The sequence below is a fragment of the Sciurus carolinensis genome, chromosome 16, assembly GCF_902686445.1.
Source record: "Sciurus carolinensis chromosome 16, mSciCar1.2, whole genome shotgun sequence".
Lineage (NCBI taxonomy): Eukaryota > Metazoa > Chordata > Mammalia > Rodentia > Sciuridae > Sciurus > Sciurus carolinensis.
Genome location: NC_062228.1, coordinates 51,147,630 through 51,161,931, shown reverse-complemented (window position 1 = coordinate 51,161,931; position 14,302 = coordinate 51,147,630). Strand labels below are relative to the sequence as shown.

Sequence of the window (14,302 nt, the reverse complement as noted above, 5' to 3'; positions counted from 1 at the left end):
ATTGAAGCACAATATTCATATTCCTTTAATAATGAGGGTCATTTATTCAAAAGAGGCAAGATGCATAGGGTCAGAATATAGGGTTTGGAGATCCAAGATGGCAGACTAGAGGAGGCTGCGTTTCTTGTTGCTCCATAACTCGGGTTTCAAGCAGAGGATATCTGTTTCTTGATTGTTCACTCTCTGGCACCTACCATCTGCCATTTGCCTGCTGCTTGCCTGTCCACTGCCTGCCTTTCACCTACCCATCACCCACCGCCTGAGGTTCACCTCCTGATCCTCTGACAATAGTCAGCAGACTGACCACAGACTGCCAGTGGAGCACCAACTGCCTGCGATTGCCTGGAAGTTCAATGTCACAGTACCTGCAGGTTTGGTTACATGTGGCTGCCGCAATTTTGAGACAACAGCCAGGACTTGTAGGACCCCTGGCCAGACTGATTGAGCCCTGTCTCCAGGATCCCTCTGCCCGACCTATCACTCCCTGTCTCTGGGGCCCTCACATTGACTGACTGCTCCCCGCCACCAGGATCCCCAGACCGACTGACTGTGCTACCATGAGGAACCCCAGACCGACTGATTATACCCTGCCTCCAGGATCCTGCAACCAGACTAACAACACCCCACCTCCAGGACCATAGCCTGACCATCCATACCCCGCCTCCAGGACCTCCAGCTGACCATGCCCACACCCAGAGCTGCAGCTCCCTATTTGCCAACACATTTGGAGGCTAGAGTGGCCATCTTGGATAATCCTGGAAGCCAAATCTCCCATCTTTAGGTGGGGCAAATCCCATCCTGAGACGCCTGCTGGAGGCTTGAAGCTCATTGTCAGGTACCTCTCATATATCAGGCTACTGCACACTGGGAGGTTTGAATACCATATGACTATTATAATGTAGATTTTCTTTTTTCTCCTTATTGAAAAATGTTAAGTTTTTATTTCTTTACTTTTCTTGCTCTCTTTTCCTTTTGTTTACCTGTTCCCTCAGAGTCTCTTTCTCCCTTTTCCCATGTTAACAACTGACTCCTTTTGATTACACTCTCACTCTTTCTATGATCTAGAACTTCTATATATTCTTTTCTTATCCCATTAACAGCTACATCCTACACCCTTCTGCATCTTCTTTGTCCTCCATTAGAAACTTCAGACCTTATTGCAAATGTATTTGTTAAACTGAAGATAATAATTGAACTCATTCTGTTTATTATAACAATATTGTTAACATCCTCATAGGGGCTATTTGGTTTCAGGTTGCACACTGTCTGAACTGGACACTGCTAATATTGATCTCCCCCTTAAAGAAAAGGTTTTGGAAACCTATTGGGTCATGATAAGCCTATAGGGGGAATACTGCAATACCCCAGATCTGCACTGCTAGAGGGGAAGATACATGAACAACATGAAAAAACAAGGGAAGAAAATGATCCAAACAAATTTAGATTCTATATTAACAGAACCCAGTGACAGTATGATAGAAGAAATGTCAGAAAAGGACTTCAGATATACATGATTAAGATGATTCATGAAGGAAAGGATGAGATAAGAGTGCAAATGCAGGCAATGAATGATCACTCCAATAAGCAGTTGAAAGAGCAAATCCAGGAAGCAAAAGATCATTTCAACAAAGAGATAGAGATTCAAAAAAAAAAAAAAAAAAACCAAAAAAAAAAAAAACCCAGAAATCCTTGAAATGAAGGAAACAATAAACCTAATAAAAAACTCAATGGAAAGCATCACCAACAGACAAGACCACTTGAAAGACAGAACCTCAGACAATGAAGACAAAATATTTAATCTTGAAAATAAAGTTGACCAAACAAAGAAAATGGTAAGAAATCATGAACAGAATCTCTAAGAACTATACATATGAAAAGATCAAATTTAAGAATTATCGGGATTGAGGAAGGCACAGAGATACAAACCAAAGGAATGAACAACCTAATCAATGAAATAATAGCAGAAAATTTCCCAAACCTGAAGAATGAAATGGAAAATCAAATACAAGAGGCTTACAGAACACCCAATGCACAAAATCACAACAGATCCACACCAAGGCACATTATAATGAAAATGCTTAACATACAAAATAAAGATAGGATTTTGAAGGCTGCAAGAGAAAAACATCAGATTACATATAGGGGGACACCAATATGGATAGCAGGAGATTTCTCAGCCCAGACCCTAAAAGCTAGAAGGGCCTGGAACAACACGTTTCAAGCTCTGAAAGAACATGGTTGCCAACCAAGAATCCTATACCAGCAAAACTAACCTTCAGATTTGAAGATGAAATAAAAATCTTTCCATGATAAACAAAAGTTAAAAGAATTTACAAATAGAAAGCCTGCACTACAGAATATTCTCGACAAACTATTCCATGAGGAGGAAATGAAAAACAATAATGTAGGTCAGCAAAGGGAGGAACTACCTTAAAGGAAAATCCATTCAAAGGAGAAACCAAGTCAAGTTAAAAACCAAAATTAAGCCCAAATGATTGGGAATACAAATCATTTCTCAATAATAACCCTGAATGTTAATGGCCTAAGCTCATCAATCAAAAGACATAGACTGGAAAAATGGGTTGAAAAGAAAGACCCAACAATATGCTGCCTGCAAGAGACTCATCTCATAGAAAAAGACATCCACAGACTAAAGGTGAAAGGATGGGAAAAAACCTACCATGTACACGGACTTAGTAAAAAAGTGGGGTTTCCATCGTTATTTCAGATAAAGTGGACTTCTAGCCAAAGTTAGTCAGAGGGGATAAAGAAGGACATTTCATACTGCTTAGGGAACCAAAATCAGGAAGACATAACGATCATAAATATTTATGCTCCAAACAATGGTGCATCCATGTACATCAAACAAATCCTTCTCAATTCCAGGAATCAAATAGACCACAACACAATAATTCTGAGTGACTTTAACACACCACTGTCACCACTGGATAGATCTTCCAAACAAAAACTAGACAAAGAAACCATAGAACTCAATAACACAATCAATAACTTAGACTTAACAGACATGTATAGAATATTCTATCAATCAACAAGCTAATTCACTTTCTTCTCAGCAGCACATGGAACCTTCTCGAAAATAGACCATATGTTATGCCACAAAGTAGCCCTTAGGAAATGCAAAAAAATAGAGATACTGCCTTGTGTCCTATCAGATCATAATGGAATGAAATTAGAAATCAATGGCAAAATATAAAACAGAAATTACTCCAAAACCTGGAGACTAAATAATATGCCCTTAAATGAAGCATGGGAGGAGATAAAAAAATTCTTAGAAGTAAATGAGAATGATGATACAACATATCAAAATCTCTGGGACACAAAGAAAGCAGTACTAAGAGAAAAATTCATTGCATGGAGTGCATTCCAGAAAAGAATAAAAAGTCAACAACTAAATGACCTAACTTTACAGCTCAAAGCCCTAGAAAAAGAACAGAACACCAAAAGTAGTAGAAGACAGGAAATAATTAAAATCAGAGATGAAATCAATGAAATTGAAACAAAAGAAACAATTCAAAAAATTGACAAAACAAAAAGTTGGTTCTTTGAAAAAGTAAACAAAATAGACAAACCCTGAGCCATGCTAACAAAGAAAAGGAGAGAGAAAACTCAAATTACTAAAATTCATGATGAAAAAGGAAAGATCAGGACAGACACCACTGAGATACAGAACATAATGAGAAGCTACTTTGAAAATATATATTCTAACAAAATAGAAAATACCAAAGACAGCAACAAATTTCTAGAGACATATGATCCTCCCAAACTGAAGCAGGAGGACATACACAATTTAAACAGAACAATATCAAGCAATGAAATAGAAGAAGCCATCAAAAGCCTACAAAACAAGAAAAGCCCAGGACCAGACGGATTCTCAGCTGAGTTCTACATGACCTTCAAAGAACTCATTCCAATATTTCTCAAAGTGTTCCAAAAAGGAGGGCACCCTACCGAACTCATTCTATGAAGCTAATAACACCCTCATACCGAAACCAGGCAAAGAAAAGAAAAGAAAATTTTGACCAATATCCTTGATGAATATAGACACAAAGATCCTTAACAAAATCCTGGCAAACCATATCCAAAAACATATCAAGAAGATAGTGCACCATGATCAAGTGGGGCTCATCCTGGGAATGCAAGGTTGGTTCAACATCCGTAAATCAATAAATGTAATCCATCATGTCAATAGACTTAAGGATAAGAATCATATGGTTATTTCAATTGACGCATAAAAAGCGTTCAACAAAATACAAAACCCCCTCATGCTCAAAACACTAGAAAAAATAGGGATAGAGGGAACATACCTGAACATTGTATTTATACTAAGTCCATGGCCAACATCATTCTTAATGGAGAAAAACTGAAGGCATTCACTTTAAAAACAGGAACAAGACAGGGATGCCCTCTTTCACCACTTCTATTCACCATTGTACTTGAAATACTAGCCAGAGCAATTAGACACACTAAAGAAATTAAAGGGATACAAATAGGAAAAGAGGAACTTAAGCTATCACTATTTGCTGGTGACATATTTCTCTATTTAGAGGATCCAAAAAACTGCTCCAGAAAACTTCTAGACTTCACAAATGAATTCAGCAAAATAGCAGGTTATAAAATCAACACGCATAAATCTAAATCATTTTTATACATAAGCGATGAAACATCTGAAAGGAAATGAGGAAAAGAATTCCATTAACGATAGCCTCCAAAAAAATAAATATTTGGGAATCAATCTAACCAAAGAGATAAAAGATCTCTACAATGAAAACTACAAAACATTGAAGAAAGAAATTGAGGAAGACCTTAGAAGATGGAAAGATCTCCCACGTTCTTGGATAGGCAGAATTAATATTATCAAAATGGCCATACTTCCAAAGGTGCTATACAGATTTAACACAATTCCAATTAAAATCCCTATGACATTTCTCATAGAAACAGAAAAAGCAATCATGAAATTCATCTGGAAGAACAAAAGACCCAGAATAGCCAAAGCAATCCTGGGCAGGAAGAGTGATGCAGGAGGTATCACAATACCAGACCTTAAACTCTACTATAGAGCAATAGTAACAAAACAGCATGGGACTGGTACCAAAATAGACAGGAAGACCAATGGTACAGAATAGAAGACACTGAGATATACCCACATAAGTACAGTAACCTCATACTAGACGAAGGTGCCAAAAACTTACAATGGAGAAAAGATAGCCTCTTCAACAAGTGGTGCTGGGAAAACTGGAAATCCATATGCAGTAAAATGAAATTAAACACCTATCTCGCACCCTGTACAAAACTCAACTCAAAATAGATCAAGGATCTAGGAATTAGACCTGAGACCCTTCACCAAACAGAAGAGAAAGTAGGCCCGAATCTCCACCACGTTGGCTTAGGACCAGACTTCCTTAACAGACCCCCATAGTGCAAGAAATAAAAGCAAGAATCAATAAATGGGATAGATTCGAACTAAAAAGTTTTTTTCTCAGCACAGGAAACAATAATGTGAAAAGAGAGCCTACAGAGTGGGAGAAAATCTTTTCCACACACACTTTAGACAGAGCACTCATCTCCAAAGTTTATAAAGAACTTAAAAAACCTTACCCCCAAAATACAAAGAACCCAATCAATAAGTGGGCTAAGGAAATGGGCAGACACTTCAGAGAAGAAGATATACAGGTGATCAACAAATATATGAAAAAGTGATCATCACCTCTAGTAATTAGAGAAATGCAAATTAAAACCACCCTAAGATCTCATCTAACTCCAATCAGAATGGCTGTTATCAAGAACACAAGCAATAATAAGTGTTGGTGTGGATGTGGGGAAAAAGGCACACTCATACATTGCTGGTGGAGTTGCTAATTGGTACAGTCACTCTGGAATGCAGTATGGAGATTCCTCAGAAAGCTTGGAATGGACCCACCATTTGACCCAGCTATGCCACTCCTGGGTTCATACCCATAGGATTAAAATCAGCATACTACAGTGATGCAGCCACATCAATGTTCATAGCAGCTCAATTCACAATAGCTAGATTGTGGAACCAACCTGGATTCCCTTCAATTGATGAATGGATAAACTGTGGTACATATACACCATGGAATATTACTCAGTCATAAAGAAGAATAAAATTATGGCATTTGCTGGTAAATGGATGACGTTGGAGTATATCATGTTAAGTGAAATAGCCCAAGCCCAAAAAAAACAAAGGCCAAATGCTTTCTCTGATAAGTGCATGACAAAATATAATGAGGAGGGAGTGATGGGGGGAAGAGAAGAACCAAGGAACTTTGGATGGTGTAGAGGAAAAGGGGGTGGGAAGGGGTGGGGATGGAAAAACAGTAGAACGAGACAGACAGTATTACCCTATTTATATGTATGATTACATGAATGGCGTGAATCTACATTGTGTACAACCATAGAAATCAAAAGTTGTATCCCATTTGCGTACAATGAATCAAAATGTGTTTGTAAAAATAAAAATATTTTAATTAAAAAAAAAGAATGTAAGGTTTAAGGAGAGGGTCAGACCATCTATGATCAATTTGGTTTCATGCACATGATTTTGCTTTAATTTCTTAATCTTAAATAAAAAGCTGATAAATATTACCTACTCCTCGGAATGTCTTTGAGGATTCAAGGAGATAACATAGAAAAATGCTTAGTTTAGCCAGGCCCTGTGGTGCACACCTGTAATCTAAGCAGCTCAGGAGGCTGAGGCAGGAGAATCTCGAATTCAAAGTCATTCTCAGAAATTTAATAAGGCCCTAAGCAACTCAGTGAGGTCCTGTCTCTAAATAACATACAAAAAAGGACTGGGGATTATGAGTCAGTCGTTAAGAACCTCCGGGTTAAAAAAAAAAAAAAAACGGAAAGAAAGAAAAGCTTTGTTCAAATGCGCTGGCAAAGAAGATGCTAGGTAAAAGGGAGGTTTTAAATTTATTTGTTAGCAAAACATTCTTCTGAATTACAGTGTTTATGAAAATGTTTTCCTATTGAAATGTTGTCCCTTCCTTGTTTTTTGGAGTTGGTGACCCTAACTTTTGTAGTTCTTGTGTGGGTACGTGTGTGTTCCTAAAAAGGAGTAAATAAGTTTTCATGGTTCTGGTCTGGGCTGAAAGAATAAAGGAGCAAGCAAGGTTCAACTGATTTAGAAGGTGGGAAAAGCACTGCTAAGGAATTCAGGCTGAGTACCACTATGTGTGCTCACTACATGGACAAAATATCTGAGACTATAGCCCAGCAAGGTCACAGGGCAAATTATTGGCAGAGCTATGAATGGAAGCAAGACTCTCACGACCAAGGTATGTAGTTCAGTGGTAAATCCTAGCATGCATGAGGCCCTCGATTCTATGCCCAGTATCCCCAAACAAAACAAAAACCCCAGCACTTTCTGTGAAGGGGCCTAGTTTCTCATTTCTCATCCTTGCTCCATCCCCATTGCTCAGACTCAGCACTAACAACTTGGCAGAGTCTCTGAGAAGGAAGTTGGACTAATTAGCCCTTTAGAGAAGTCTGGAGGAACTCTGAAAGCAAAAGGAAAAACCATCCCCGACTTCTCTAGTCTGAATGAATTTTTTCCTAGGAGGATGCCTACAATGTCCTGGTGTGGAATGCTCCCTTGATCTGGTGATTCTCTGACTTTTGGGTCCTGGACGGGAAAGAGATTTGGGAGGGGTACAGTGGGGGCACAAAGCATCGATAGATCGTCTTATTTTGTAAAGAGGGCACCTGCAGAAACAGTTGGCACTCAAACTTCCTTCTACACATCCAAGACGGCAACTGCCCAGCCACACCCCCAAAGGTGGAAGACTGAGCTGGAGCAAGAGAAACGCTACCTTCCCAAAAGGGAACTAGAGAGAGAAAATGTCTATCACATCTCCTCCCCACCTCCAGGGGTAGATACCACCAATCAGCAGCGCGAAGGGCGGGATCAAGGTCAGGGGCGGGGCCTGCAGTTGCCCCAGCAACAGCCAGGGAACCCAAGGCGAGCGCGGTCGCAGAAGTGTTGCGCCTCAGATCTGTCGCTGCCAGGAAGGTCCTGGGAGAAGCGCAAGCCAGGCCTTATCGGCGCCCGCGGAGAAAAGGACTGGTCAGGCCTATGTACTACAATCCTCACAGCTGCCTTCGTTTCTCCTAACGGTTAAGTGCGCTGAGGTAGGAATGACGCATGCGCCGAGCTTAGAGGCGGGGCTACGACGGTCCTGAATTTTAGACGCATGCTCCTTATGGGGCTTAGGGGCCGTTCTGACGTGATGGGCGGGACTTTGCAGCAGTGGGCGGAGCCGTAGGCCATTGGGGCGGAGCCTTCCTCAGGACAGAGTCATTGAAGGAGGTTTTTTTAGGAGGGCCTGAGTTAGGACCCGAATTCCTAACCCAAGGTGCCCTCCCTATTTTCCCCAGGCTTTCCTAGGGAAGCACTTAGGAACTGTGGTTAAGACCACAGCGTCAGTGGGTTGACGAAACCAGTTTGGAATCCTAGTACTGCTCTATAAGTGGTGGACCTCAGTTTCCCCATATGTCAGATGGAAATAGTACACTTACCTCACATGACTCTGATTATATTTTCCCCCTTCCAGGATCATGGCTGAGGTGCACGTGATTGGGCAGATCATGGGGGCCACCGGTTTCTCTGAAAGTAGCCTCTTCTGCAAGTGGGGCATCCACACAGGTATTTTCCCTGGGCCTGGTTCATCTCCCCATGTCACCCCACCCCCAGACTATGGCTTCACACTCCTTTTACTCTCTTAGTCCAGGATCCTCTCTTTCCACTGGCTCTCAGGACTCCTAGTCCAGACCACACTCTTGTTTCCAGTGTTATTCCTTTCCATCCTATTTCTGGGGGCTCTGGTTCCCATCCTCTGAGCTTACAGCCCTACAAATATGGGACTATATGCTTAAACCCTCCACCCTGCCACCATACACACACTTCTATTCCTCCTAACATTAGACAGCCCTAACTCTCCATTTGGATTCCACTCACAATCTTAGCCATGCTCAGAGACACCCCCTATCTTAATTCTTTGATTAGCAGTCTCTACTTATTTTTTACTGCAAAGTAAAAGCGTCCATCCTAGATTTACAGAGGAGAGGCCACTCTCTGGTATTCATGATTCTGTGTACCTCATTCTGGCAGTTGTCCAAGTCCATTCCCACAGGCCCAGTAGGGATCTTGGAGGCCCCCTTTGCCATGCCTACCCATCTGAGGTCCTATATGTAGTGGTACAGTGTAATTAATGGTTCGGGCCATAGACTGCCAGATCTGGGTTCAAATATTAACTCCCCCCAGTTATCATTTGGAAGCCTTTGTTCTTGATCTCTCCTGTACCTCAGTTTCCTTATCTGTAAATGAAGCTAATAGCAGCTGAAAGGCGGCACAGCACAGAGGTTAATAGTACAGACTTGCTGTGTTCCAAACCAGTTGTTGCTTATTATATGATCTCGTGCACTTCTCTTTGCCTTTATTTCCCTGTTGGTACAATGTGAATGATAATACTTAACTTCCAGTGGTTGCTGTCATGACTATATGACTGTCAATAGCACTTAAAATAGGGTCTGGACTAGGAAGTGTTTGCCTGGCTCATGGAAAGCTTTGATGGAGTCTTGTTGTAAAGCCCTATATGGTTTTTTTTTAACCTTTATTTAATTAATTAATTAATTTGTATGTGATGCTGAGAATTGAACCTAATGTTTCTTACATACCAGGCAAGTGCTCTACCACTGAGCCACAACCCCAGTCCATGCCCTATATATGTTGTTGCCCACAAAATAGATGCATCTATTGCCATTATCATCCCTTTCGGCCTGGGTCCTTCCTGATTTTACTGCAAAGTGGGGTAGCAGTTGAGATTCCTTGGGAAATTGAGATCCTCCAGTTGAGTAAATAAAAGAATGGGTTTGGAGTCAGACTCTGTTTCCAGTCTGGATCCAACCACTCATGGGCTGTCTGACCCTGGGCAGATGTTGTCCCTTCTTGGAGCTCACAGTAGGGGAGTCAGAAAATAAATAAGCAGATAAATAAATGATCATAATGGCAACAGATCATTGTAAGTTCTAGGAATAAAAGAAATGGGATGAGTGTGATAGGAGCTAGTTCTGATAGGAAGGTCAGAGAGAAGCCCTCTGGAAGTGGCACTTGAGCTGAAAGTATGAAAAGAGCTAGGAATGGGGACATCCAAGAATAGAGCTTTCTAGGGTAGAAGAAACAACTGTTGCAAAGGCCCTGAGGCGGATGCACAAAAATGGGACCAGGGAGGATAGAGGGTGGTTATGGGACATGAGTTCAGGGAGGTGGGGATGACTATGCCAGGCAGGACCTTATGGACCACGGTAGCGAGTCTGTAAACTGGGGTGGATAGGTTGGAGATTGAAGAGCCCTAAAGTGCTGGGCATGGTGGTACACTCCTGTAACCCCAGAAGCTTTGGAGGCTACGCTAGGAGGATTGCAAGTTCAAAACCAGTTTGGTGAGACCCTGAGCAATTTTGCTGGGTCCTGTCTCAAAATAAAATAAAAAGGGCTGGGGTTGTTGCTCAGTGGTTAAGTGTTCCTGGGTTCAATTCCCTGTACCAAAAAAAAAAAAAATAATAATAATAATAATAATGACAGATTAAATGAATGCATTGTCTAAAAAACTTAGCATAGCATCTGGCATTAGTAAGCACTCAGTGTTCACGTTCCCTATTCTTATCATTTCTTAGTAGGATTGCTGTTAATATGTGTTTTTCATCATGTGCTCCTGGAGGGTCAGATACCATCAGCCGCATCTTAGTTCTTGGACTAGGCCTCTAAATATTGGGTAAGAATAGTAATAAGCTGGATTATAGCCGGATGTGGTGGCGCACCCCTGTATTCCCAGCAGCTCAAGAGGCTGAGGCAGGAGGATTGTAGGTTTGAAACCAGCCTCAGCAACTTGTCTCAGAATCAAAAATAAAAAGTGCTGGGGATGTGGCTCAGTGGTTAAGCACCCTTGGGTTCAATCCCTGGTTAAAAAAAAAAAATAAACACACACACACACACACACACACACACACACATATATGGTATTAGACTGGGGTGTAGCTCAAGTTAGTATACATGAGGATTCAATTTCCAGGACGATACAAAAAAAAAAAACTCTAAAATGTTTTTATATTCCAACACTCATCATGAATCTTCTTAAAATTATGTGACTGCATTATTATGCATTATTACTCAACTTACAGATGAGGAGACTGAGACAGAATAAAGTAACTTGCCCAAAGTTGCACAGGCAAAATGAGAAAGTGCCAAGATTTGGACCCAGAGCTCACACTTTGTAACCCCTATCCTCATCTCCAAATGCCCTTCCTGAAGGCTGTCCCCACCTCTATCTACATCTCAGCTCCTCTCATTACAGGGGCAGCATGGAAGCTCCTGTCTGGTGTGCGTGAGGGCCAAACACAGGTGGACACCCCTCAGATAGGGGACATGGCCTATTGGTCTCACCCCATAGACCTACACTTTGCTACCAAAGGTCTCCAAGGTGGGTACCAGACCTGGGCCCTGGGACCAGGGGAGGGGAGAGGGGCCCCTGAAGCACCTGGGACTGGGAACACCATGTCTTATCCTGCTCTGCATACCTTGTGGGTCCTTTTCCTAACCACTGCCCTGGAGACATTGTGTTAAAACCTTCCTGGTCCTGCCCTACTGTAGGTCCCAAGTATATGGGTTGGGACAGAAGCCGGGGTGGCGGGGGAGATGGGAAGGTGGGATCGGAATGGGAGGGGAGGTGACCTTCAAGAAGAGACAATCAAAGAGCCTCCAGTAAGGAGGAAGCCCGGGAGTTATGAGCAGTAGAGAGGGAGGAGGTGCTGGGAGTGAGGGGCAGGGACTCCTCAGCTTGAGAACAGAGGTGCTGCTCTAAGGGGAAATTCAAGGGAGGAGGTGGATAAGAAATCTTTTCTGGTAGAAAATGCAGTAGATTCCAGAAAATAGCTTGGAGGGAGGTACTGTGTATTTCAGCAATATCAATACTGTTCACTGAGTGCCTGCCCTGGGCCCAACCTGTGTTGCTGATACAAGGGAGTCATCTGTGATCAAGACAGCTCTACCCCCTGCCCTGTCCTCAGGGGCACCATCCTGTGGAACAGCTCAGAGAGATCATGGCTAGCATGAGGGATTGTGGGAGACCATGGAAGTCCAGAAGAGGTGTTTGAGCCTATCGTGGAGGTCAGAAAGGGCCTCCAAGGAGCATCTGAGCTTTGCTGTGAAGGACCAGGGAAACTAACAAGGTGGAAGATGGAGCAGCTCTGTGCAGGGGGAGTGAGCAGGGTATATGGAGGACTCTGGGCTAGTAGAAGGATGGCAGAGGGAGAGGGGAAGAGGGGACAGGTCATGCAGGGCCATGGATGCCAGACTGAGGAGATGAGGCCATCCAAGGCACTTGGGAGCTAGAGCAAGTGAGGGACAAGTCAGATTTTGCTTTAAAAGATCTATCTGTTTGCCATACGGGTATGGTTTGGAGGGTGAGGCAGTAAACTCTGGTTCAGCTTTTCTGTCCCCCCCAGTGCTGGCTCTACCTAATACTTTTTTTTGTGTGTATGGTGCTGGGGATTGAACCCAGGGCCTTGTCATGCTAGGCTACCAGCTGAGCTATACGCCCAGTCCTCTATTTAGTACATCTTAACTTCTACTTCTCACCATTTTCTGCCTAGCATCTGGTCTTCATCATCATCTCTTACCTTGGCCATTCAGCAACATCTTCACTGTGCTTTCACCCCAAACCCCAGAGTCTGTGCCTCACACACAACCAGCGTAGCCCTATGAGCACTAAGTTGGGTCACATCCCTCTACTCAACCTTCTGGTGGCTCCTGTTTTACTCCCTTCCCTCCTTTAAGCAATAGCTCAACTGTCACCTTCTTAGTGAAGCATTCTTGATCCCTTCCTTTCCCAGCTGCATCCCCACCTCCACCCCACCGGCTTTATTTTTCTCCAGAGCAGTTATCACCATCTGACGTACCCTATAATTTGCTTATTTACTATGTTCGTTGTCTAGGATGTCAGCCTCAGAGGGCAGGGATTTTTGTCTGCTGTGCTCACCACTGTGTCCCCAGCTCCAAGAACAAGGCCTAGCACAGAGGAGGGGCTTAGAATACAGGGTGAGTTGGCCTCAGTCTCCAGGGACTTTGACTACCAGACTGAGGAACTGAGCTGTATCTGAGGACGCTGGCAAGCCTGTGGAAGACCAGAAAGATGCTTCCAGCTGCCAGGGGGAGGTAGATTGGACAGGGAAAGAAAGGAGGCTCTGAGCGGGGGACAGGGCAGTGCTATGAGGAAGGGAGGCAGAAGACATCTTAGGACAAGGCCCAAGACACTGACGTGGGACCTGGAGGAGCAGGGGCTGCCCTGACAGAGGAACATTGAGGAGGCACCCAGAGAGAGGCCAGATCTGAAGGACCTTGGATATTGAGGAGATTGGACTTTGTACTAAGGGTACTGGGGAGTTATGGAAGAGTTGAACAGGGGAGTGATATGGATTTAGAAAAATCCCTTTTACTGCCATGTGGCATTGGATCAGAGGTTGGGAACCCAAGAGAAGGCTGGGGCCAAACCCCAAGGGGAAAGGACTGGTCCAGAGTCTTCAATGGGTATCAGGGAGGCGGGGACCCAGGAGCGGAAAGCTGGGTCCTACCATCCCTCCTTTTCTTCTCTTCATCCTATCCTGCAGGCTGGCCCCGGCTCCATCTCCAGGTGTGGTCCCAGGACAGTTTTGGCCGCTGCCAGCTTGCAGGCTATGGCTTTTGCCACGTGCCCAGCAGCCCAGGCACCCACCATCTGGACTGCCCTACTTGGCGGCCCTTGGGCAGCTGGAGAGAGCAGCTGGCGAGGGCCTTTGTGGGTGGTGGGCCACAGCTGCTGCATGCGGACACAATCTACAGTGGGGCAGACCGCTATCGCCTGCACACAGCTGCTGGTGGCACTGTGCACCTTGAGATTGGCCTGCTGCTGCGCCACTTCGACCGCTATGGAGTGGAGTGCTGAGGGACCCTGCCTTTAACATTCGGTCCTCATCACACCCCTAGATACCTGCTGAGGGCAGGATGGCCCGGTAGTCAAGATGAGGGGCTCTTGAGACTGTCAGGCCTTACCCCAGCCAGTGCATGGCCCTGGTTCTGTCCTAGGTCAGTGCCTCCCTGGAGGCACAGTTTCCCACCGGGCAGTATGAGGGCCACAGGGATAGGGGTAGAAGAGGCTACTTGGCACATAGGAGGTGCTCAATAAAGGCAAGCAGTTCTTAAAGGTGTGGTGCCTCCCTGATCCCCTTCATC

General features: G+C 43.7%; 2 protein-coding genes across 3 annotated transcripts in view; one reads left to right on the top strand and one right to left on the bottom strand.

Moving 5' to 3' along the window:
* Window positions 1–8,162, bottom strand: part of Tmem91 (transmembrane protein 91) — a 20,387-nt gene extending 12,225 nt beyond the window's left edge. For both annotated transcript variants that reach the window (XM_047529671.1, XM_047529675.1), the window contains exon 1: window positions 7,906–8,162. The gene's annotated coding sequence lies outside the window, so the exon portion shown is untranslated. The remainder of the gene's footprint in view (window positions 1–7,905) is intronic.
* On the top strand, window positions 7,972–14,259 carry B9d2 (B9 domain containing 2). Its single transcript, XM_047529676.1, has 4 exons — window positions 7,972–8,172; window positions 8,595–8,686; window positions 11,391–11,516; window positions 13,702–14,259. Exons 2-4 carry the CDS (start codon window positions 8,599–8,601, stop codon window positions 14,013–14,015), a joined length of 528 nt encoding a protein of 175 aa, XP_047385632.1. The 5' UTR covers window positions 7,972–8,172; window positions 8,595–8,598; the 3' UTR covers window positions 14,016–14,259.
* Window positions 14,260–14,302: the final 43 nt, after the last annotated feature.